Source organism: Notamacropus eugenii, chromosome 1 (genome assembly GCF_028372415.1).
Source record: "Notamacropus eugenii isolate mMacEug1 chromosome 1, mMacEug1.pri_v2, whole genome shotgun sequence".
Taxonomy (NCBI): domain Eukaryota; kingdom Metazoa; phylum Chordata; class Mammalia; order Diprotodontia; family Macropodidae; genus Notamacropus; species Notamacropus eugenii.
In genome coordinates, this window is record NC_092872.1 from 443,965,840 (window position 1) to 443,992,763 (window position 26,924).

The following is a 26,924-nucleotide window of genomic DNA, read 5'->3' on the forward strand; positions in this document are numbered from 1 at the left end:
AGACAGCAAGAATAGCTGTCAGACAGTTTCTGAGACAAGGAAACAAAAGTAGCAATCATGTTTAAAGAAGTAAAAATGGAAATTGTATTACACTTATAGGTACACTTATAGGTATACTTATAGGTATAGATAATAAATCAGTCTCCATATTGACCATCTATATGCTGAATGGCATAACATCTAAACAACTAATAGCTGTTCAGATAATAGTTGTTTAATAATATCTTGTGCTTGAACAGAGGCCACAGTGGAGCTCCTTTGGAGCCCAAGAAAATACTTCACTCCAGCCTTGCCTCCCCTCCAAAGGGAACCAGATGAAAGATTACCCTTGAGTTGCCTAAGAGTCCCTTGGGATCCAACCAGGGCTAGCTGAAGTTGAAGATGAAGAATTACTATTTGTCCTTAATGAGGAGTTTAGAGGATTGTGCTCCAAGGAGACATTATAATCCAGAGAGACATTCCTAATTTGAACTACACTGTGATTTAGGGTTTGCTCCAAAAGGAAGCCTGTGTGTTCATATTCCACACCCACAACCCATCCCCTCTGTGGCTACACAAGAGATTCTGTGGATCTTCATTGTGAGTTTACCATTATCTAGAGGAGCTATATGGAAGTGACTGAAGCAGTCCCTTCTGTGAGAGCTCATGTAGACCAGCCAGGTAATTGATGGGGGAGAGAGGAAGAATGGTGAAAGTTCAAAGATAAATGAAGGTTTTTATCCCTTTTTCTATTCAGATAGTTAAGGAGTGAGAAAGGGCATTGGAAAGAGGCTCATTTACACAATGAGATTTCTATCTCTCCTTTCCACTAGCACAACCCCAGACTAGCAATTTCTTAAGGCTGCTGTGAGAAATGTCTCTCAGGCCATCCAACCCAATCCAGTGGGTAATAACTAGGTCATAGAGAACTCTGAAAAGACTAGAAACTAAGAGCTCTAAGACCCTAATCCCTTTGTTTCCTTCTAGTGATGAGTTGCTTCTGGCTATTCTAATGTCATACTATTATTTCTTTTCCCTTTCAAAGGAAGTGAAAATCCAAAAAGTCTCTGGGTAATGGGATAATAGTATCACTGGTCAAGGAGATAGGGTGAGAAACTTGGGGAAAGGCCAATAGAAAGGAAAAAAACGGGACCAAAAATAGAGGAATCATAAAATAGTGGAGTGAAGGGGATGGGGGGGGGGGGAATTATATCTTTATTTTCACTAACTTTTATTTGAAATTTAACACTGCTTTCCATTATGAATATAAGTAATAAAAATCATTCTTAGAAGTGGTCCATATGTTTATCCAGACTGTCAAAGGGTGCATGATACAAAAAAAGCAAGAACTCTTTAGATAGATAGATAGATAGATAGATAGATAGATAGATAGATAGATAGATAGATAGACAGACAGACAGACAGACAGACAGACAGATAGATAGATAGATAGACAGACAGACAGACAGACAGACAGACAGACAGATAGATAGATAGATAGACAGACAGATATAGATAGAGTCAAGGGTGTGATTGAGCCAGATTATATGGGCATGTGAGAGTCAATTTTTGAATTTTCATTTACACCTCAGAAATGTTTTATGTCTTGATTTATTGTTTTGTTGATTATCTAGACCAAGAAAGTGATAGAGAAAGGGTTAGTAATACAAATTAAACTTAGAAATTTGTCTTCTGTACATTTTTTTCAGGGAAGTTGCTGTTAAACATTTACTGGAACATTGCTGGATGTATAGACCTCCCCTAACATGTGCTGCCATGCTCTTAAAATATATTTCAAAGAAAAAAATCATAGTCCTATAGAACCAGAAGAGACTTTCTTCCATTTCCTCATTCCTCCATCTGCCTTAATAGAAGGCTTTCCTAAGCTGCTATAGACAAAACAAAACACAACTCTTCCTCCTTTGGTTATCCTTTCACTGATAATACTCTAGCTCACATAATGGGGCTGGCCCTCAAACAACAGACAGAGGATTCAGTGGTGCATTTATATGCAAAGTTTCACTAGTCTGACCAAGTCCTCCCAGAGTTTATTCCCTGCTGTCACAACCTTCTAAAGTCCAACTTCACACGTCCTAATGAAGAATCAAAGGACAACTTTAATAGAAGTATAGAACAAATATTAATTACTCCCTACAACCCCATTTTGGACAAAGAATATTCATAGACCGTAGACCTTTAGAACTGAGACTTTCCAAGTTATCTAGCACAACCTATTTATTTTGCTGATTAGGAAATGGAGGTCAACAAGATTAAGTGACTTGCCTAAAAATCACTGAGCTAATGTAGATGGAACTGGAAATCAAGTCGTCTGAAACCCATGGTACATAGCACTTACCTATAGGTGGGGAAGAGGTTAACAGAGATGTATAACATAGATAAATGCATTACTCATTTGCTCTTTCACACTATTCAATCTCTCCTTCAGTGGCATCTTAATCAGTTTTAAAGCTTGGAAATCCCACTATTATGAGAGATCAACCACACCTGTCTCCTTTTCTGGTCCTTGACTCCCCAGAATCCTATAGCTTTGAGCATGAGCTACAAGAAGGAAATGGATCCTCAACACAGCCCAGAGTGCAACATATCTGGGGAGTTCAGGATGGGAAATTTTCTCCTATAACATACTCTCAAAATTTTTTTCTAGCCTCAGAGTTGCAGGGGATGGGTAGCAATTTGAATGATTTTGTGATTAATTCCTACCTCTAAGGGACTCAAGAGAGGAATAAACTGAAATCTGCCTGTTTTATAGCACCAATAGTGAGGGCAACCCCACCGTAATTCCCAGGACACACACACACACACACACACACACACACACACACACACACACACATGTAGAGGAGTGCACAAAAACACAATCATGGAGGCTAGCATGGAAGCTACAGTTGCTTTTTTTGACTGTTATTGCTTAGTTAAGCTTAAGCTATGCTTCTAGTATATTTTAACTTCCTTTTTAAAAATTATTTTAAAATTAATCTTCTTCCAATTAATAAGATTTTGTTTTCTATCTTTTCTCCTGAACAAAAGAACAAAACTCTTGTAATAATTTTAATGTCCAAATATAGGCTATACTCAGGTTTTATGATCAGAATAACTACCTTAGAAAAGTGTGCTAATTCATCACAACAATCCCATTAAATGAGCAGAACAAGGATATTAATAATTCATTGATAAGAAAGCTGAGGCCCAGAGAGGTAAGATGATTTTTCCAGGGTCACACAGTCAGGATCTTGAGTCTTAAATACCATACTGTCTACAACATGAGATGTGGGGTGGCAGAGAATGGCCTATATTTATACCAACTAAACAATAATCCATTCATTCCTGACCTGGTGAAACTAATCAATTAAATACTCTCCATCCGTTTGATCCCAGTCCAAGTACTTCTTCCTCTTGAAAGCCTGCCTTGTTCTTCCAGATTTCACTGATTTCTCCTTTCTCTGAGCAACCCCATTTAGACTGTACCAACCAACCTAGCACTTGCTTAAAAACAGTCCTAAATTGTTCACAGTCCTAAAAATCTAATCATGTGTATTAGTTTCAGCTCCTCTACTTTTAATCATACCTCACATTTTTAGAGTGCTTTACTCACAAAAACTTCAAAGTTTAGATTACAAATTTGGAGTTCCATTTGCTGATGAGGAAACTGAGTCATAGAGAGGAGAAACAGCTTTTCCCTGGTCACACCACTAGGTATCAACTTCAGTAAGGTTGAAACCCAATCCAAGACAGAGATCATGCCCCTTCCTTCTTTTAACTGAAGACCATAGCAAAAGAGTAGATACAAACAGGAACTCAGTAAGAATTGATTTATAGAGTATTTTCATTTTCACAGACAATGAGAGACACATGGGACAGGAAAACAGAACAAGCATCACTGAATTTATCCTCTTGGGATTCTCTGAATGGCCAGATCAGCAGAGACTGCTTTTTGGACTTTTCCTGGTCATGTACCTGATCACGGTGGTGGGGAACCTTCTTATCATATTAGCCATTAGCTCTGACTCCCACCTCCAAAGTCCTATGTATTTCTTCTTAGCCAACCTGTCCTTTGCAGACATCTGTTTTACATCAACTTCCATCCCCAAGATGCTGGTGAACATTGAGACCCAACATCAGACCATCTCCTATGTTGGATGTATCACCCAGTTATATTTCCTTCTTGCATTTGGGTGTCTTGACAACCTCCTCCTGGTTGCAATGGCCTATGACCGCTATGTCGCTATTTGTCATCCCCTTCACTATGCCTCAGTCATGAGCCCCCAGCACTGTGTGCTGATGCTGAGTGTGTGCTGGGCTCTGACCAATATTCCTGCCCTGACACATAGCATTCTACTGGCCCACCTGGACTTCTGTACCCATCACGTCATCCCCCACTTCTTCTGTGATATTAGTCCCCTGCTAAAGTTGGCATGCTCAGATACCCACATAAATGAACTGATGATAATCATCTTGGGAGCAATATTCCTCATTGTTCCCCTTGCCCTTATTGTCCTCTCCTATGCACAAATCACCTCTGCTATCCTTGGTTTCTCTTCTGAAGGAAGATGGAAAGCCTTCTCCACCTGTGGGTCCCACCTCACTGTTGTCTTACTTTTCTATGGTTCCCTAATGGGTGTGTATTTATTCCCATCATCTAGCTATTCCATTCAAAGGAAGAATGCAGCTGCTCTCCTCTACATGGTGGTGACCCCCATGATGAACCCATTCATCTATAGCCTGAGGAACAGAGACATGAAAGGGGCACTAGGGAAGCTTCTTGGCAATGGAAAAACTCTTTCCTCTCCATAAAAGCAATGCTGCTCCTTATGATAACTTCACCCTACTTCAGTTCACCCAAGTCTATCCCACTCCACTCCATCTTCTCTTGTCCTGAGATTTCCAGCACCATTACCTTGGGCTATTAGGAGAGAGCTATCTGAGAAGTCTGTCCTGGGTGAAGCTTGGACTTGCCAAACCCTACATGGGGAATTGGAAGGAGATTTCCTTCATTTCCCTTTCCTTCATTTATTTATTCAATGAATGTGTATCTATTAGGCACCTATCACATGCACTGGTGATTATATAAAGTTTGGATAAATCATGGTACCTGATCTCATGGTATTTACAGTGTGGTCCCACTATTGTTCCACAAAACAGTACCATTTTATCAGTGCATCAGAGCCACATAGGGAGAAGATCTAGTGCTTTTTCCCTGCCAATATGCTATCAGCCCAGATCTAAAAAACCCCTGGGCTGCTAGATCCCTAGGGTATTCAAGGGGAACAGATTTTAAAGGTGTTTTGAATAGAAAGATTTTGAGTTACTACAGTAGAAGAGTAAAATAAGGCAGAAAAAAAGGTAGTGAGGTGGTAGAGAAGGGGATGGGTGTAGAATAGGGAGGGAGGGGTTGCATTCTTACAAAAATCTTCCCCCTTTAACCTTTTGTTGCCATTGTTCTGAAGTTTTGTGTCTGTCAATTGAATTTATTTTTGCTACCAGTCATGTTTCTAGTGTTTTTAATAAACAAGGGACTATTTTTTTATTTAAAAAAAAGGTGAAGTTAGATGTGTTCACACTCCAAAAGGAATTTGAATTTCATATCTGGAGAAGCAAGGTGAATATTCTGATTTCAGTGTGTGAATAATAAAAGCTATTATGACAGTTTGCTACCAGTTAAAGATATGTGGGAAAAGTTATCAAATTTTATAGTATTGTTTCTTTCAAGAGTGTCTCTTATTGTAAGAAGCTTTTTCCAGTACTCCTTAATCTTAACACTATCTCTCTGCCACTACCCTACCCCCCACATTTATCCTGCATATATCTTATTTGTACATACTTGTTCACATGTTATCTTCCACATTAAATTTTTTATGGACTTCTTGAGAGCAGGGACTGTCTTTTCCCTTTCTTTGCATCCCTAGCATTTAGCTCAGTGTGTGGCACATAGTAGATGTCTAATACAGTAGATGACTGTGATCAACTTTCCTGCTTCAGTCATGAGTTGAACTGTTTTAATAAAGGGTACAATTTTTGTAAGAAAATATGCCTAAGAAAAGTATGCTTTCTCTTCCTTCTATAACCTCACCAAGTAAAATTTTTGAGTAAAATTTTTGCCTATTGACTTTTTCAGTTCAATGCTTGATTCTACGCTCTGGGATTCAGTTTTCTCTGTAAATTAAAGGGGTTGCATCCAAGAACTCCAAGGTTCATTCCAGTAGTAACACCGTGTTCCAACATTGTATGTATTAAAGCCTTTTTAAGTCTAGCAGTCTGAGGTCCCTTTCAGCTCTGACATTCTATTCTCTCAAGCAAGACACATGTAAGTAACAGCTGCAGGATATCACGTAGTAACCTCATGGAAGAAAAGTCTAATTCACTTTTCGAAAGTGAATTGATTTCTATAGGCTTACAGAATCTAGGGCTAGAAAAGACTTTGGGGTTTAATGGTTCCTCCTTCTTTTAGCATATTAATTTCACAGTTCCCCATATGACAGATGTTTTACTTTTAGTATCTACTGATTAAGAAAATGCATGATTTCATGAATTTTTCACACCACTTTCAGATTGATTTATATTTTATTACTCATAAAAGCATTTACATACAGTTGAAAATATTTATAGACATCTGGGGAAGTATATTATTCATTAATTTTTCAGAGGAAAAGTTTGTATACTTATTATAATGAGTTATTTTATGAAATTGCCTACTTGAGGAAACTTCATGGTGCAGCAAGGGTCCACAACTTGGAGTGTGCTAAAACTCACCCAAATTTGCCATTAATAGTTCCTTGTTAAATTTTCTGTGTGAGCATTTAAATCTCAGAAATCAGAAAATTCTCCAAATCAAGGCTTGATCTATTGTTTTGTTAATTGTCTAGACTTAAGAAAGTGATGGAGAAATTTTTAATAATGCAAATTCAACTTAAAAGTGTTTCATGCATACATTTTTTCCCAGAGAGCTCAATGTTATATATTTACCAGTACCCCCCTGTGAACACAGCTACCAGATTAGAAATCACTGATCTAATCCAACACTCTCACTTTACAGATGAGGAAAATGTAAGCCAAAGAAATTTCTTTTTCCCCCAAAGTCCCACAGCTGGTAAGGGGTGGAGATAACTATCAAACCTCTATTTCCTTGTTGAAGGTTCACTGCAAACTGTTGACAACTTGATCTGACCTACATAACATCACAGAGGAGAATATGAAGGTAGGGGATAAAGGTAGGCAATAACCATGACCAGGGGAAGATGGATAGAGACAGGGCCACTGTTGAGGGAGAAGTAATAGTAAGTCCTGAACCAAGCATAGAAGAACGTCCCGTCTTAAAGCACTCTTCCTTGAAAAGATTAGCCAACCACATGTAGTCAGAATTCTTTTTCCTGACATATAATAGGAGCTATTGAAATTATCCTAACATCCATTATTATTCATATATCTCATTTAGGATATTTGCCTTGCCTTTCCTAATATGAAATCCATTCAATAAGATTTGTTAAATGCCTACTAGGTGCAAAGCTCAAGATGATGACTGACATTTATAAATCTCTCTAATTGGCAAAGTGCTTTTACATCCATGATCTTATTTAAACTTTATGATGAGCCTGTTACCTAGGTGCTATTAATCAGCAAGAAGCATTTACCAAGTGTTTACTTTGTGCGAGGCATTTTACTAGGGCCTAGAGATGGAAATATAAAGGCAAAGCAGCTCCTACCCTCTGGAGATTTGCATTTTACTAGGGGAATATAGCATGTTCATAGGTGAGTAAATACTGGTTTTCAGAACATACAAAATTTTACATACAGGCTATATTTGTCATATAGGAATGTTGAAAGTTTTCTTTACATGTAATTGGAAAAAACAAAATACTATTAAAAAAAGAAGGTGGCATGAGCCAAGTCTCAAAAGAAAAGAAGGGGATTAAGAGGTATGGTTGAGGAGGGTGAGCCTTTCAGGCATGGGGGACAGTGTGTGCACAAGTATGGAGGCTAACAGTGGATTTTGCAAGTTCCAAGGTTTGGTAAATGAGATGAAATGTCTTGTATTGGAGAATGGCAAGTAGACCAGACTGGCTAAAACATACAGTGTAAAGTGGCAGTAATGTGCAATTAGTCTAGGGGTAGTGACTGTGTTAGGAGAAAAAAATGAACAGACTTGAGATATTTGGAGGAAGTGCAACTGATAAGACATAGAAATATATAGGCTATGGGTTTGAGGGAGAACAAAGAGTTAGAGAGGACTCCTAGACTCTGAAATTGGGTGATTGGAAGGTTATTGCCCTCTATAGGAATAGGAAAGTTAGAAGGATAGGTAAGTTCAGGAGGAAAGGTAATAATTAGTTTTGCTTTGTATATAATTAGTTTGAAATACTTGTGGAACATCCAAATGGAGATAACAAATGGGAAGCAAGAAGTATGGAGCTAAATTCAGGAGAGAGATAAGAATTGGCTATGTTTACTTGGAAGTTATCTTCACAGAGACTGCATTGTATAAACTGAGAATTAATGAGATTATTGAGAGAGCATAGATAAAGAAGAGGAGAGGTCCCTGTACGGAACCTTCCATATATGTGGATGTTTCTTCTTTTTAGCTCTTACCAAATGGCTGTACTTTTTTTAAAGTTACATCATATTCACATCTACCCCAATATTTCTTACAAACTACCTAATTACTAATAACAATATTAGATATATGCTTTACATTTTACCTACATAAAAAGTAAACAGTCTGTAATTAGTCTTTGGGATGTACCTTATATTTCCCTTGGTTCTTGTATGTCAAATCTAGTAAGTTAAGATAGGTTGGGTTTTTTTTAAAACAAAGTTCTGAAAGTCTGACAATTCATTTAATGTCCCTTTTTTCGTTCAAGATTATGCTTAACTTTATTGGATATGATATCTTCTGCTGAAACTCCAGTTCTTTGCTCTTCCTCTTCCATATAGGGTGTTCCATGACCTGAGGTCTTTTAGGTAGGTGCTGCTAGGTCTTGTGTTATTCCAATTGTTGTACCATCATATTTGATTTTTTTTCTTGTTGCTTTCAATATTTTATCTTTGATCTGGGGATTTCAGAATTTGACTATAATATTCCTATGGAATTTCCTCATAGGGTCTCTTTCAGGTGGTAATTGGTGGAGTTTTCTATTTCTTCTTTCCCCTGTTGTTCTAATGCTTCAGGGCAATTCTCTTTATTTCGAGTATTATTATAAAAATATTATTTTTTTGATTATAGCTTTCAGGTAGTCTGATTATTCTTAAGTTTTTGTCTTCTTGATGTGTTCTCCAAATCAGTTATTTTTTTATGAGATGTTTCACATTCTATTCTATTTTTTAATTCTTTATATTTTTTTTTATTATTTCTTGGTCTCATAACTTTGCTGGCTTCCACATACCCAATTCTGATTTTCAAGGAGTTGTTTTCTTCCTTAAGATTCTGAATCTCTTTTTCTTATTGGTTGACTTTCTTTTCATAATCTTCTTGTTTTTTTCTTGGATTGTTTTTTTTCAAAATTTTTCCTTACTCTCTCTCATTTGATTTTTAAAGTCTTTTTAAACTTCTTTGGCAGTATGGAGCCAAGATGGCAGTGTAGCAACATGGACCCGCTTGAGTTCTCCCCACAAAGCCCTTAAAATACCTGTAAAAAAAAGACTCAAAACAAATTCTAAAGCAGCAGAAACCACAAAAATGACAGAGTGAAACAGATTTCCAGCCTAAGGCAGCCTGGAAAGCTGACAAGAAGGTTCCATTGCACTGGACTAGACCACAGCCCAGTCCAGCATGGACTATGCCAGCACAGACAGGATTGGAGCAGGCTTCAGGGCACTGAATCATGGGAAGCTACTGAGATCTCCAGATTTCTCAACCCACAAACACCAAAAACATCTTCAAAGGTCAATGAGAAACTCTTCCCTGGGGGAGAGGGGAATGTGGTCCAGCCTCAGCCCGAGCATGGTGGCAGCCAGTGCTGTAGCAGCAGCCACATCTGCAGCTCTAGGCATACAGACAGTGGGGAAATAAAGGAGCTAATCTGGGTCTAAGTCCTGAGTGGCAGTTCTGGTGTGAGAAGGAGCTCTGGCATGGAGAAGCTGTTGGCAGCCATAGAGAGGGAATCCTACTTGCAGTTCCAGGTCATAAAAGACAGCTTGTGGTTGCTCACAGAGCAGAGCACATGCCAGAAGAGGAGGAAACACCTCTCCCTTGACTATGCCACTTTGGAAGAATTGAGAACTTACAGGTTGCTAGAGATATCTCAGAGAATAGCTGCACAAAACCTCTAAAGCCTGGGGTCGTATTCCCTCCACTTAACAAAAGGCTCAAAAATCAAGTAATTGACTGGGAAAATGACCAAAAGGGGGGAAAATAAGACTACAGAGGGTTACTTTTTAGTGAAAGGGTATTTTTCTGCCATCCTTTCAGATGAGGAAGATCAAAGCATGCAACCAGAGTAAGACCAAAGCATACAAATCGAAGAAGAAAACAAGGCCAAGACTCCTATGTCCAGAACCTCCAAAAAAATATGAAATGGTCTCAGCACATGGAAGTACTCAAAAAAGATTTTGAAAATCAAGTAAGAGAGGTGGAGGAAAAATTGGGAAGAGAAATAAGAACAATGCAAGAAAATCATGAAAAATGAGTCAACAGCTTGCTAAAGGAGACCCAAAAAAATGCTGAATAAAATTAACACCTTTGGGGGCTTACTGATTGCAAGTGTTTGTTTGGCCAGAGGAGACTCTGAGCAGCAGAGGCTAAGGAGCCCCCCAGGAATTGAAAACCCAGAAGCTGGTTCTTCTCTCTCTGGCAACTATATTTGAAAGTATATGTGGGGGTGGAACCAAGATGGCGAAGTAGAAAGACGCACATACACATAGCTCCGAACCCACAAACCACAGAACGGCAGAGGGGACTAACCCAGGGCGAATTCTGCACCCAGAGACCACGGAATATTGGAGCGAGGGAGATTTCTGTTCCAGAGAAACCTGCAAACCTCTCACGGGGGGTCCTTCGGCTGTGGACTGGGCGCCAGGGCGGGTAGCAGAGAGCAACCATACCGCAGCAGCGACACTGTGAGAAAAAGATCCATATTTTTTCCAATTTTCACTGACACCGGGACAGGATCTCCAGCGGCCACGCGGGTCCCCCCACCCACAAAGGGACCAGCAAACCTCTCGCAAAAGGTCCGTCGCGCTGCAGACGCGGTGCCCAGCCCGGACCTGCGGCAGCGGCGGCGGCCATGGCTCCGAGAGGCACAGATCTGAAAGGGCTCCGGAGGCGGGATCTTCAGCGTCAGCACGGGCCCCCCCACCAACAGGTGACTGACGGGGGTAGGTGAGAGAGTCTCTTTGGAGGGTTGAGAGGGGAGTGAGGTGCCCCCAAGGCTCAGGCCCCCCTGGGAGGTGGGGGCTGAGAGGCGGCTGTGGACAGGGGCTTCCCAAGTGAGCGGGAGCCTGGATCCATTGTGGAAGGTCTGTGCATAAACCCCCTGAGGGAATTGAGCCAGAGAGGCGGCCCTGCCCCTGACCTCAGCACCTGAGCCTAATTTAACACTGAATAACAGCCCTGCCCCCGCCAAAAATCCTAAGGCGGGAAGCAGCATTTGAATCTCAGTCCCCAAACGCTGGCTGGGAGGACCAGGAGGCGAGGTGGGTGTGAGGAGAACATTCAGAGGTCAGGCCACTAGGTGGAGAAAATGCCAAGAACAGGGAAAAGAAATAAAACTATTGAAGGGTACTTTATCGGAGAAAAAACACTTCCTCCCTTCCTTTCTGATGGGGAGGAACAAGGCTTGCCATCAGGCAAAGACACAGAAATCAAGGACTCTGTGTCCCAGCCCACCCAATGGGCTCGGGCCATGGAAGAGCTCAAGAGGAATTTTGAAAATCAAGTTAGAGAGGTGGAGGAAAGCTGGGAAGGGAAATGAGAGGGATAAGGGAGAAGCATGAAAAACAGATCAGCTCCCTGCTAAAGGAGAACCAAAAAAATCTTGAAGAAATTGGCACCTTGAGAACTAGCCTAACTCAGCTTGCTAGGGAGGTGCAAGGGGCCAATGAGGAGAAGAATGCTTTCAAAAGCAGAATTAACCAAATGGAAAAGGAGATTCAAAAGCTCACTGAAGAAAATAGATCTTTCAAACCTGGAATGGTACAGATGGAAGCTTTGGACTTTTCAAGAAAGACAGATATCTCAGAACATACTGCGCAGATTCGAAAAATGGAAGATAATGTGAAATATCTTATTGGAAAAACAACTGACCTGGAAAATAGAATCAGGAGAGACAATGTAAAAATTCTGGGACTACCTGAAAACCATGATCAAAAGAAGAGCCTAGACATCATCTTCCATGAAATTATCAAGGAAAACTGCCCTGAGATTCTAGAACCAGAAGGCAAAATAAATATTCAAGGAATCCGCAGAACACCGCATGAAAGAGATCCAAAAAGAGAAACTCCTAGGAGCATTGTGGCCAAATTCCAGAATTCCCAGGTGAAAGAGAAAATATTGCAAGCAGCTAGAAAGAAACAATTCAAGTATTGTGGAAATACAATCAGGATAGTACAAGACCTGGCACCTTCTACATTGAGGGATAGAAGGGAATGGAATAGGATATTCCAGAAGTCAAAGGAACTAGGACTGAAGCCAAGAATCACCAACCCAGCAAAACTAAGTATAATACTTCAGGAGAAAAAATGGTCTTTCAAAGAAATAGAAGACTTTCAAATTTTCCTGATGAAAAGACCAGAGCTGGAAAGAAAATTTGACTTTCTAACACAAGAATGAAGAGAACCATGAAAAGGCGAACAGCAAAGAGAAATCATAAGGGACTTACTAAAGTTGAACTGTTTACATTCCTACATGGAAAGACAATATTTATAACTCTTGAAACATTTCAGTATCTGGGCACTGGGTGGGAGTACACACACACACACATGCACACACGTACACATACATAGAGACAGAGTGCACAGAGTGAATTGAAGAGGATGGGATCATATCTTAAAAAAAAAATGAAATCAAGCAGTGAGAGAGAAATATTGGGAGGAGAAAGGGAGAAGTTATATGGGGCAAATTATCTCTCATAAAAGAGGCAAGCAAAAGACTTATTAGCGGTGGGATAAAGAGGGGAGGCAAGAGAAAAACACGAGGTCTACTCTCATCACATTCCACTAAAGGAAAGAATATAATGCACACTCATTTTGATAGGAAAACCTATCTCATAATACAGGAGAGTGGGGGACAGGGGCACAAGCAGGATGGGGGGGAGGATAGAGGGGAGGGCATGGGGAGGAGAATGCAATACAAGGTCGACACTCATGGGGAGGGAAAGGACCATAAGAAAATAGAAGTAATGGGGGACAGGACAGGACGGAGGGAAATATAGTTAGGCCTATACAACACAACTAGTATGGAAATCATTTGCAAAACTAAACAGATATGGCCTATATTGAACTGCCTGTCTTCCAAGGGGAAGGGGTAGAGAGGGAGGGAGCTAAAGAAGTCGGAACTCAAAGTGTTAGGACCAAATGTAATGTTCTTACCACTGGGTAACAAGAAATACAGGTTAAGGGGTCAAGAAAGCTATCCGGCCCTACAGGACAAAAGAGAAGACGGAGACAAGGGCAGGGAGGGAGGATAGAGGAGAGAGCAGATAGGTCACAGGGGCAATTAGAAAGCTTGGGTCTGGGGGGGGAGGGAAAAAAAGGGGAGAAAATTTGTAACCCAAAATTGTGTGAAAATAAAAGTTAAAAGTTTAATAAAAAAAAAAACACACACACAAAAAAATTAACACCTTTAAGAATAGACTAACCCAAAGGATAAAAGAGGTGCAAAAAGCCAATGAGGAGTAGAATGACTTAAGAAGCAGAATTGGCCAAATGGAAAAGGAGGTGCAAAAGTTCACTGAAGAAAATGGTTCTTTAAAAGTTAGAATGGAGTAGATAGAAGCTAATGAGTTTATGAGAAATCAAGAAATTTTAAAACAAAACCAAAAGAATTAAAAAAAATAGAAGAGAATGTGAAATATCTCATTGGAAAAGCAACTGAACTGAAAAATAGATTCAGGAGAAATAATTTAAAGATTATTTGTCTACCTGGAAATCATGATCAAAAAAAGAACCTAGACATCACCTTTCAAGAAATTATCAAGAAAAACTGCCCTGATAGTCTAGAACCAGAAGGTAAAATAGAAATGGAAAGAATTCTTGGAAACAGTGGATCACCTCCTGATATAGAACCCAAAAGAAATACTCTTAGGAATATTGTAGCCAAATTCCAGAGTTCCCAGGGCAAGGAGAAAATATTACAAATAGTCAGAAAGAAATGATTCAAGTATTGTGGAAATACAAACAAGATAATATAGTATTTAGCAGCTTCTATATTAAGGGATCAAAGAACTTAGAATATGATATTCCAGAGATCAAAGGAGGTAGGATTAAAACCAAGAATCAAGAATTAAAACCAGAAAAACTGAATATAATATTTCAGGGGAAAAATGGAATTTCAACGAAATACAGGACTTCCAAGCATAATTGTTGAAAAGACCAAAGCTGAATAGAATATTTGACTTTAAAATACAAGCATCAAGAGAAACCTGACAAGGTAAACAGGAAAGAGAAGCCATAAAGAACTCATAAAAGCTGAACTACTTACCTTCCTACGTGGAAAGATGACATTTGTAATTCATGAGACCTTTTTCAGTATTAGGGTAGAGGGAATACACAGATGCACACACACACACACACACACACAAGTGTGTGTATGTATATGTGTAGAAATATATATGTATATGGGTGTATATGTGTATTACTTGCATATATATATATATATGTATACATAAATATATATATCTACATATACATACATATATACATATACACATAGATATAGATATAGATAGACAACAGGCACAAGGTGACCTGCATATGAAGGGAGAATACCTAAAAAATAAAATTTACTGTTGAGTGGAATGTACTAGGAGAAAGAGAAAAGGACAGGTAGAGCATATAGCAAATCATCTCACATAAAAGAGACAAGAAAGAGGTTTTACAATGTAGGGGGAAAGGGAGGAGATGAAGGGGAAAAAGTAAACATTACTCTCATGGGATTTGGCTTAAGGAGAAATAACAAACTCAGTTGGGTATGGAAATCTATTTTACCCTACAGGAAGGCAGGGGGGATTGGGATAGGAGAGGGAAGTTAATAGAAGGGACAGGAAATTGGGGAAAGGGATAATCAGAAGCAAACACTATTGTGGGGGGACAGGTCAAGGGAGAGAATGTAATAAATGAAAGGCAGGACAGGACAGAGGGAAATGTGGTTAGTCTTTCATAAAATGAGTGTTATGGAAGTGTTTTGCATTGTGTTTGTCCTTTGTTGCCAAAAAAGACAATGCCATCAGAGAAATTATGACATGACTTGCACTTGACTTTGTTTTGAGGGAAGGAGGGCTGTGCAGATCCCCAGCCTCACTTCTCCTCCAGAGTCATCTGAATGCTGTGACCAGATATTCATCAGGATGACAGGAGATAACCCAGGATGCACTGGGAGACCTTGGGCCCTTTAGGTCAAGGTCTTTGCAGGTACTCACTTAGGGTGAGATAACATCCATTCATTGAATAGGACTGTTTATGCAGTAGCCAGGGCATGGCCCCTTTAATGAGGCCAAAAAAAAAAAAAAAAAAGACAGGCTGGGAGAGAAACAGCCACAGTTACTACTGATAATCACTCTAAAACTAGGAGGGCCCAGAAGAGCCCTTAGGCAAGGGCCCATTGGCATCCTGGTTTCACAGTGTAGTAAGTTTATGATTTTGGTAAAGGAAAGACAAGAAAGAAAAGGACAGGAAAGGACAGGAAGGGAAGGGAAGGGAAGGGAAGGGAAGGGAAGGGAAGGGAAGGGAAGGGAAGGGAAGGGAAGGGAAGGGAAGGGAAGAGAAGGGAAGGGAAGGGATGGGAAGGGAAGGGAAGGGAAGAAAACTGGTCAGTAAAACCCAAGTCAACTGGACATCTTTTGGCCATCCAAATTTACCTTCCTTTGGAGAAAAGGAAGGGGAGGAGGAGTCAGACAGGAGAGGAGGAGCTGAATTACCCAGCTAGCTGGGTCCCTATTCAGCCAGCTGCTTCTACTCACAGGATTGTGTTCATCCTTCATTGCCAAAGAAGACCATGCCATCAGAGAAATTACTACATGACTTGCACTTGACTTTGTTTTGAGGGAGGGAGTGCTGGGCAAGTCACCAGCCTCACTTCTCCTCCAGAGCCATCTGAATCTAGTGACCAGATATTCATTAGGATGACTAGAGATGACCCATGGAAGTATTTTGCATAGCTACATATGTATGACCTGTATCAAATTGCTTTCTTTCTCCATGAGGGTGGGTGGGGAGGGAGAAAGGGAAAGAATATGGAACTCAGAGCTTTAAAAATGAATGTTAAAAAGTGTTTTTTCATGCACTGGGAAATAAGATGTGCAGGTGATAGGATATAGAAATCTATTTTGCCCTACAGCAAAATAGAGGGAAGGGACATGGAAGAAGTGGGTTGATAGAAAGGAGGACAGACTGGGGCAAGGAGTGAATGGGGTGCATGCTGTCCTGGGGTGGGAGTGAGGAGAGATGGAGAGAAAATTTAGAATTCAAATTCTTATGGAAGTGAATGTTGAAAACTGAAAAATAAATAAATAATATATTTTTAAAAATAAATAAACTTCTATGAATTCTTTGTGAGCAGGTGACCATTGGATGTTACTCTTTAGAGGAGATGAGGGTTTCTTTGCTTCAGTATCCTCCTCTGAAGACAAACCCTAGTCTTCTCTGTTCCCAGACACCCAACCCCCCTCATTATCCTAAGGGTAAAAATTCCTGCAGCTGAGACTGAAACACCCTCCCAATCCAGATAATCCCCTGGCTTGTTGCTTAAGTGGACCTAGGACCTAACCAGGAAGCACCCAAAACTTACATTTACCTAAAACTAGGTCTCAAAACAGCAAGGCAAAAAAGCCTGAAGTTTGGCAAAGTGCCTCCCCACCCCCTAGATGTGTAGAGCCCAGCCTCAATATAGTGTTCAAAGTCAACAAAAAGCTGGAAAAATGAGCAAACAATAAAAAATCATGACAATAAAAATTTATGATGGTGGTAGAGAAAAGCAAGATATAAACTCAAAGGAAGACAGCAATGTTTTTTTTTTTAAAAGCTACAAACAAATCCTCAAAGAAAAAAGCTAATTGGACTCAAGTACAGCAAGAATTCCTGAAAGAGTTTTTAAAAAGAGAAAGGATTGTGAGAGGAAAAGTTAAGATAAGAAATGAGAGTGATGCAATAAAATTATGAGAGAATTAAAATCTGGATAAAATAAGCTAAAAAATATGAAAGAAAATACCTCAAAAAATTGGCCTAATGATCAAAGAAACATAAAAGTTCATTGAAGAACTCCTTAAAATCAGAATTGACCAAATGAAAAAAAGAGGTAACTCCATGACACATCAAGAAATAATCAAAGTTGAAAGAATGAAAAATTAGAAAAAAATGTGAAATATCTTATTGAAAAAACCAATTAAGCAGATCCAGGAGAAGTAATTAAGAATTATTTGACTACCTGAAAACCATGATCAAAAAATAGCTTAGATATCATACTTCAAAAAATTATCAAGGAAAACTTCTTTATATCTTAGATGTAGAAGGAAAAGTTTAAAGAGTCTACCAATCACCTCTTAAAAGAGATCCTAAGATGAAAATTTCCAGGAATATTAGAGTCAAATTCCAGAGCTTCCAGGTCAAGGAGAAAATACTTCAAGCAGCCAGAAAGAAACTATTATCCTTCAGTTGAAGTGGATTTATTTAAAGCATTTGAAACTAAGATATTTAAATAACTTGAAACAGATGACTAGAAAAGAAAACATTTATCTCTAGAAAAATTTAATGATCCTTAATGGAAGAGATAATGCATCATAGGGAAGAGTTATAGACCTGGTTTCAGGAAAACCTTGGTTGAAATAGTGCCACTGTCCCACCTGTATGACATTTGGAAAATTATTTAGCTTCTTTTCATCTGTTTTCCTCATGTGTAAAATGCAAAGAATATTGCCTACTGTATCTAACATTTAAGGTTATTGTAAGGATTAAATTATTTCAGATCTATAAAAATCTTGGCTTAAAGTACCTTTAAGTACCTTAAAGCACTGCCTTAGTTTCAGCTGTTATTACATTCTAAGGTTGTCATGAAGTTCAGATGTTATAGAGATTCCAGTTTAAAATAAGGGAAAACTTTCTATGAATGAGACCTTTCCTCAAGTGGAAAGAACTGCCTTTCAAGAAATAACTTCCCCATCACTGGAGGTCTTTGATCAGGTAGTACTTGTTCTATATGTTATAAGAAGGTATTCCTTTTAAGAGACAGACTAAAGTCAATGACTCTTAAGTTCCCTGTCAGCATCAGGATTTTATTGTTCTGGATGCTAGAAATAGTAGCTCTGAACTTGGGCACGAAGAGAACATGGCAGTCATGTACAAGCATTCAAAGGACTGTTTTGTGGAGGAGTAAACTGAGTTACTTTATTGGGTCTAAAAGGTAAGAACCAGAGACAAGGAATGGAAGTCATAAAGAAGCATACATATAATTGATGTCAGAAAAAAGCTTTCTGATACTTAAATCTCTCCAAAAGTGGAATGGGTTGTTTCCTTGAAGATTATCATGCTGAGGTTGTATATCTTGTTGGAAGCTATGTTACAGTGGGAATGCCTTGAATACGTGGATTGAAGTAGATGTTTGTTAAGTCCACACTCAACTCTCTAAATCTATGATTGTGTGAATATTGGGAACCACATCTCTGATACTCACATTTAAGTTTTGTTTGAAGAGTAGAGGGTGAAGCACCAATAGGAGGTTCTAGAAAAGCTCACTTCAGGCCTCTGGGTAATGGGACTTATTCCCAAATCTTCCTGCAGAAAAGGAATCTCCACCTGAAAGAAACAGTATTGCCCCAGGGACTCAGAGGCAATTACTCCATTTTTGTCTTTAAGGAGGAGCTCAGGGCGTCTGAAGCCAGTAAATATTCCTTGTGTAGAACCATCAGGTTGTCTGCATCATAGTAGTCTCAGGTAGCTCCTCTCTGGGAACTCCTCTACTCCAGAAGAAGACATTCCCTAAGCAACACTGTCAGACATTGCCTCAGCCCAGCTTGGTAAGTCCTGGATAATGCTCATCTCATTTTAATCTCCTACCATCTAAAGAGGCATGAAGAGACATTCAATTGTCCATAAAGAACACAAGACAGTCCTGCTGTCCTCTGTCTTAATCAGACCACATCTGAAGCACTACATTCATTTCTGGGTTCCACATTTTAGGCAGGACACAGACAACCTGCAGTGTGCTGTCTAGAGGAGGGTGACCAAGCTGATGTGGGAACATATCACAACATATGGTTGAACCATTGAAGAAAGGGAGGATGAAAAATCGGAAATGGGGGAAATAACTCTCTTCAAGTATGGACAGAGTTTTATTGTGGGGATGGATTCAATTGATACTTATTGTACTCAAAGGAAAGACATGAGAACAGTGTTTCAGGGGAGCATATTTTGGTTCAGTGTAATTAAAACTTAAAGAAAATAACTTGGAAATTTCTAACAAACAGAGCTGTCTAAAAGTGAAATGGTCTGCTTTTGGAAGTCTTTTAACAGAGTCTAGAACCCTCTAGATGGCCACCTATCAGAGACAGTGTAAAGAAAATAATGCAATTTTTTTGAGCAGGTGGAAAGCATAATAGTGGGAATTTGCTTAGCACCTAGATTTCAAAGCACTTCATACACATTATTTCATTTAATTCTCATTGAAAAACCCTGTTAGGTATTAGAGAAAATGCTTATATCTCCATGTTATGGATAAGAAAATGAGTTCCCCAAAGAGGAGATTCCTTAGCCAAGGTAAATGGTGGAGACAAAATTCAAACCCAAGTATTACGATTCAAATGAAATAAGTGCCAGAAACCTGTACATCCGATAGACATGTCTCAGGGCAGGCATGATTCTGTGATCCCATGTTCATTTACTATTTTTACTTCTTTAAAAACTAAAGACATTAATTAAAAAAATTATTGTGTGTAGTATGTGCAGAGTACTGTCTAAAGTGGGCAAAGAAAAATACAGATTGAATGGAGCCCTTGAATAGGTTGTCCACAGTCTACACTTGGAATGAATTCCTTCCTCATCTCCATCTCTTAGAATTTCTGAGTTTTCTTCAAAGCCCAGATTAAATACTACTTCCAAATTTCCCCTTGCCTAGCTGTTAGCTCCTCCTCATTTACCTTGGATTTATTTTATATTTGCATATGCATATACAACGATATAGTTAGATATCTACATGCTGTTCCTATTGATAGAATGTGAACATCCTATGGCCAAGGAGTATTTCTTTTATGGTCTTTGTATCCTTCATACTTACCACAGTACCTGATACATAGTAGGTCCTTAATAAATGCTTGCTGATTGACTGACTGATTAATTGATTGACTGGAGGCAGTAAGGTTTTGTGGAAAGCACTAGGTTATCCCTCTGCCCCACAAAGACACAGAATCTAGTACCAGCTTTGCCTCATGTAAGTTGTGTGACCTGGTGAAGGTCGTTTTGCCTCTATGTACCTCACTTTTCTTATGTATAAAATGAGATTGATCATATGGACCCTACCTACTTACCTCAAAAAGTAGTTGTGAGATACTAATGAAAGAATGGATGTAAAGTATTTTGTAACTTTTAAGTACTCTGCCAGTAACAACTATTATTAATAGCAGGTGCTTATGAAATTGTTATCTCATTCTCAACTGAAAAAATGCAAACTTCTTTCTTTGCAAAGAAATTCTGGGAAGATGAAGACTAGGAGGTGTAGTAGATATTCTCTAAGGTCCCTCCTTTCTAGCTTGACATTCTATGTTCTAGAGTCTTTTCTAGCTCCAATACAATATTTTTAATCATTTATAGCTCTAACATCCTTTGTTCTACTCTCTAATGTTCTCTCCAGAGCTAATATTCTGTCTTATGTTTTAACATCCCATGTTTAAAAGTTCTTCCCCTAGAAACATTCTGTATTCTAGTATTTTGTATTTTAAGGCTCCTCTTGATGCTTGATAAATGTTCATTGTTATTATGACATCCTGCCTTTCTTTTCCTCAGTTATACCAGAAAATGGACAGAGGAAACCAGACAAGAGTCTCTGAATTTCTCCTCCTCGGGCTCTCGCAGCATTTGGAGCAACAGCTGATTCTCTTTGGGCTATTTCTGGCCATATACCTTGTTACAGTAGTGGGGAATCTTCTCATCATATTGGCTATCTGCTCTGACTCCCACCTCCACACTCCTATGTATTTCTTTTTGGCCAACTTCTCTTTCACCGATGTGTGTTTGTCTTCCACCACAGTGCCAAAGATGTTGTTCAACATTCAGACTCAGATCCAAACTATCCCCTATGGGGAGTGTCTTACCCAGATTTTCTTCTTCCTGTGGTTCATTGGGTTAGATGTCTTCCTCCTAGGGGTGATGGCATATGACCGACTTGTTGCTATCTGCCACCCTCTCCACTATACTATTTGCATGAGCCCCCAACGGTGTTTCCTACTGGTGGCTGGGTCATTGGTCCTGGCTCATTTATATTCTTTGACTCACACCCTCCTTCTAATTCAATTACACTTCTGTGATTCTAATACTATTTCCCACTTCTTCTGTGAGTTGCTCCCTTTGATGAAGCTCTCCTGCTCCCAACCTTATGCCAACCAGTATGTGCTAATGTACTGGGGTGGGGCCTTAACCATTTTGATCCCCCTAATGATTCTTGTTTCCTATGTCCGCATCATGACCACCATACTACGTGTCCCTTCAGTGAAGGGAAAATGCAAAGCCTTCTCTACCTGTGGCTCCCACCTCACTGCTGTTTGCCTGTTCTATGTGGCTGCCATTGGTGCGTATTTCATTCCCTTTGAGGCTGACTCAGCTGCAAAAGATAGGTTGGCAGCTGTGATGTATGCTGTGGTGACCCCCATGCTGAACCCCTTTATATATAGTCTGAGGAACAAGGACATGAAAGAAGCCTTGGGAAGGCTCCTTACTAGGAGGTCTTGACTATTTCAGTAAGATAGAATGCAGAATTTGGGGGAAGTCTTGAAGACAATTAGATTTATCCAAGCCAACATCACGGAATGTGAGACAAGGAATAGTCACATCTCTGGGACTACCCTGAAAGGTCTAGAGCAGAAGAAAATGCTTTATGAAGAATGAGGAGTTGGAATAGGAAATAGAAAAGGTGAAAGATAATTATGATGGAACCATAGAATGATAGAATGTTAAAGCTAGAGAGATCACCTTAGTGATTCTGGAATATAGACTCAGAAGGGAACTGAAAGATCATCTAGTCCAATTTCAAATCCCCACCCCTACTATTTACAGATGAGGAGACTGATGTTCAGAGAAACTAAGTACTTACCTAAGGTCACATCATTCATAAATAGCAAAGTGGTGACTTGAACTCAGGTCTACATGAATTCAGTCTAGGGGTCTTTCGAATATAACACTTAACTTTGTTCAATGATGAAAGAAAAGTGACAGAAGAATCTTTTTTCAAATGTAGGAAGAGTAGAAAGAGAAAGGAGAAAGGTTAGAATAGAGAAAGAAAAAGAAAAGAAAACCCTAAGAATGAAATGTTATTCCATCCCTAGCAGCTAAAGAAATACTAAGCCTTAATGCCACCTACACAAATTACTTTCTTTCTTTCTCTTTCTGTCATCTCCTCAAAGATATTATCAGTGTCCTACCACACTGGCAAATACCTTTTTCCACTTTCCTGAATGAGGACCACATAGTTGAAAAGAATATTGTTAAACTCAAAAGTTCCTCCAGAAAAAGGAGCCCAGAATATGGTGGACTCTTCAAACTATGCCATACAGGAATAAATGAAAAGAAACAGAGAAGAAAAGATCTAGAAGAGACAGGTAACATAATACATAGAGGGGTGAACTTGGAGTCAGGAAAACTAATGTTCAAATCATACCTCAAATACATACTAGCTGTGCAACCATGAGCAAATCATAAACTCTCTAAGCCTCCCTCTGTAAATGGGGAAAGTAATAGCACCTAGCTCTCAGAGTTGTGAGGATCAAGTGAGACAACATGGAAAGGACTTGGCTAACCTGAAAGTACTATATAAATGCTAGCTATTCTAATTTTGACATATTAAGGATTAGAAATCAGGACTTCACGTCTGGAAAAGATGTTAGACATAATATAGTTCTAACTCTCATTTTACTAATGAGGAAACTGAGGTTCAGAAAGGTTTGTTGACTTGCCTGAGGTCACAAAGACAATAAGTGGCAGAGTCCAGATTTACACCCCAAGTTTCAGACTCTAGCTCTTTCCAAACCACTGCTTTGGGTCCTTTGGAAGAGAGATTTTACTTGCTATAATTGGCTTCAGAGGGCAAAATCAGTTAGACTAGATTACCTCTGATAATTACACTGGGAAATCTAGGCTGGGCGTTATTATACTGTAATAATTCAACAGGGAGAGGAGACAGAATGGGATTTAGAAAGGTTGGTATTCTGATAAAATGTCAAGGGAACTGTTGTAGCAAGCACAGTGACATATCCAGGATGGTCTTCTAGCACAGTCCTTAAATCTGCTTATCTAAAAGGAAAGTAACTTTTGAGGGGTCAACAATCTTCTAATTACGTATATTAACAGAGAAAATACAAGCAGAGAAATAAAGACCAACAGACAGGGCTTCTCATTGTCTGATCATAAGCAATACATACATCACAGATCAACAGACAGATACAACTGTCTGACCATTACATGCATACATAGTTACCAGAGACAGAAGCACCATATGTGAGTTTTCAAACTGTGGGTCTCCTTAACGGCTACCCAGAGTCTCATCTGGCACATAGACCTTCTTCCAGGTCCCAAAAGCCAAAGCTCATCTCAGAGTACATATATAATTTTCAGAGCCAGTGAGCATCAGGACCCTCATGATCCAGTTCCTCATTAACAGTTAACAAAAGGTGTGGGCCTTTCTACAAAACAAGCCTCGTCTAATCTGATGCCCATTAATGGGCAGGACAGATCTTTGCATTGCAGGAAGCAATAGTATACTCTCTCTTATATAGCAGTTGCTTCTGCTTCCATTCCCTGAACCTGAAAAGGAGAAAAACTCCTCTTTGGGTTACAGATTCAGCAACGCGGACTTTTAATATAAGATAGGACTTTGCAACTCTCAGAATGGCCCAACAATAGAATGAGATGCTTTGCAAGCTAGTGAGCTCCCCTTTATAGAAATGTGTTCAAACAGGGGCTGGATGACCACCTAATATAAACACTGTAAAATATATTCATGTATGCCAGTGGAGTTAAACTACCTGACTTCTAAATTGCTTCCTGCTCTAAAAAAAAAAGCTGTGGTTTAACAGTGCAATTAGGTCTCAACTTATAATAGGATTGCTCTAAAATTTGATTTGCACATTTAGCAAAAATATGCAAAAAAGTCAACTTTTTGGGACCTCAGAATGTGTTTGTCATAGAAAATGGGAGCATAGTACAGTGAAAGAGCACAGATTTGGATTCAGAGGATTTGGAATTGCTGAAATATCATCTCTGTTGCTGAGCACTCTTCTCTATGAGTTTCAGCTTCATCTGTAAAATAAGAGGCCTGAACTAGGTGATCAGATGATATCTGAGACTTCCAACTCTACAATTTGACAATCTGATGTTATGAAAATGCATTAGGTTCCCAGGCTAGCTTACAGCAGCTTATTTAACTCAGATTTGACCTGAACTATAATACCAATAGCAGTCCTGTCCCTGTGGTCTAGACAGAGTGTTTGTAAGTGAAAAGTTTATTAAAAACAGGGAGCATTTCAAGTAAGATAAGTTCTGTAAAATGTTTTGGAAATGTAAAGCACTATTTAAGTGTTTTATTATTATTATCTGTAGAATGTGTGTTTCACCATTCTAACCAGCTTCTAGGATACTTTGAAACTTCCTGAAGACACTTCCACACCTTGAAGAAGAAAATAATAAATTTTTCATTTATTTCTCCTGGTATTAAGGAAATCTTATGAGCTGGGTGTCCTTGATAATTTAAAAGGCAAAGTATAACAGAAAGAGCTCTGGTCTGGGAGTCTAGAGACCTGAATTCAAATTCTGACTTTGCTACTTACTGCTTATGTGAACTTGGCAAATCACTTCCCCATCATGAGTATCAACTTCTTCATCTGTAAAATGAATCATAATTCCTACAACTGCTTACTTTGTACAGTGTTTGTGAAGGAAATGCCTTATAAATATAAAGTGCTATATAAGTGTGTGTTATTATCAATCAATAAGCATTTATTGAGTTCCTACTGTGTGCCAAACACTGTTTCTCATAGCCGTGGGTATTCTGATGTTCTCACTCTTTACACAAAATTCTAAAAGAATGAACAAACTATCTCCTGCATGCTAGGTTGAAATATTTTTGAGAAATTTCAGAACTATACAGGATAAGGCATGAATTTACATTGATTTTCAACAAGAGAAGAAGAGAGTAGTCATATCAATAACATCACAGATATATAAAATCATCTTTTTCTCAATCATCCTGATCCTTTTTTAGTCAACTCAATTTTGATTTCTTTTTGTCAATCCTCTGACAATCTAAAGTTCACTCTGACCACCTGTCTTTCCCATAAATATGCATGGTAGCATATGATTTATCCTATGACATCTATGGATTCAATCTCTGGGTAAATGGCCTGCTTACAATTAATGTGTGCTTATAAGATCAATAAATGTTGATTTGAATTTAATTGAATTGCCTATGGAATGGCTTCCACCTATGCCAGAAAGAGGTATGAATGCTGAAGAGAACACTGTTCAAGGGTCTATAGACCCTGGAGAAAGCAGAATACTAAAACACAAAGAAAGGAGGGAAATGAGGAGAAAGGAATGATTAAGAAACCCAGATGTTGTTGAAGCCTATGTTGTCTGGATGGAGAAGGGTTGGCTCCTGTGTTTATTTTATTTCCTGAGCATGTCCTTGCTTTTCACCATATTCTACAGTGCTTCATAAGAGTGAACTAAGGACCAGTGGAAGCACACTAGAAGTTTTTGAAATCTAGGATGTTCTCCTTGGTGAAGGGGTGGTGGTGGAAATCTCCCTTCCAAAAAAGTTTGAAAGAATGTCTGGGCTTGATAAAATATAAATGACTCTGAGTATGTGGAGTCAGAAGCTAGGGCTCTTCAGTCAGTAGCAATACAAAAGCAAACTCTAAAGTTATGATTCTGATTTCTTTCAGATATAAAAGTGCAATCCCTTCATTTTAGAGAGGAGTAAATTAAAGCTCAGAGAGATCCTTTGCTTGTGCTTGAATTGCACTAGATAATCTCTAACATTTCTTCCAATTCTATATCTTATACTTCTATGATATTGACTTAAGTGACCTTGGCCAGTGGAGCTGTTTAGCAGAACAAAGGGAATAACGAGGGCAAGATCTCAACTACTTCATTATATAGAGATTTTATAATTCTTCATTTTAGGAGAAACCAAAGCAAAAGATAAAGTCTTATAACCAAAAATAACTTGCCTTGAAAAACTGAATATAATTTAGCAAGGGGAAATGGAAATTTAATGGAATAGAGGACTTCAAGAGGACTTGATGAAAAGATCAAAGCTGTGTAGAAGCTTTGAAATGCCATCTTGGAAGTCAGTGAAAATTGGAAAAAATATGGAAGTAGTGATATGATGAAGCACTTATATTTTTTTTACTTACTTCAAAGTCCTTTAATTGATTATGATCTCATTCAATTGTCAATAAACAATGTGGCTAATGTCCAAAAAAGCAAAACAAATGAATGAATGAACAAATAGTTTTAACCTTATATGGAAGGGGGAAATTCCCTTACTGAAAATGTTGAATACCATTGAAATCACAGGTCTGATA

The 26,924-nt window shown here is 38.9% G+C and overlaps 2 protein-coding genes across 2 annotated transcripts; both read left to right on the top strand.

The window, feature by feature from the left end:
• Positions 1–3,849: 3,849 nt before the first annotated feature.
• Positions 3,850–4,791, top strand: LOC140518246 (olfactory receptor 1N2-like). The gene has a single exon (XM_072630223.1). The coding sequence runs from the start codon at positions 3,850–3,852 to the stop codon at positions 4,789–4,791; it is 942 nt and encodes a 313-aa protein (XP_072486324.1).
• A 16,353-nt stretch (positions 4,792–21,144) lies between these two features.
• On the top strand, positions 21,145–22,074 carry LOC140526592 (olfactory receptor 1G1-like). The gene has a single exon (XM_072642945.1). The coding sequence runs from the start codon at positions 21,145–21,147 to the stop codon at positions 22,072–22,074; it is 930 nt and encodes a 309-aa protein (XP_072499046.1).
• The last annotated feature ends 4,850 nt before the right edge of the window (positions 22,075–26,924 follow it).

Bases quoted from the DNA above. Each gene is read 5' to 3' on its own strand.
- LOC140518246 (XM_072630223.1), top strand. From the start codon at position 3,850: ATGGGACAGGAAAACAGAACAAGCATCACTGAATTTATCCTCTTGGGA.
- LOC140526592 (XM_072642945.1), top strand. From the start codon at position 21,145: ATGGACAGAGGAAACCAGACAAGAGTCTCTGAATTTCTCCTCCTCGGG.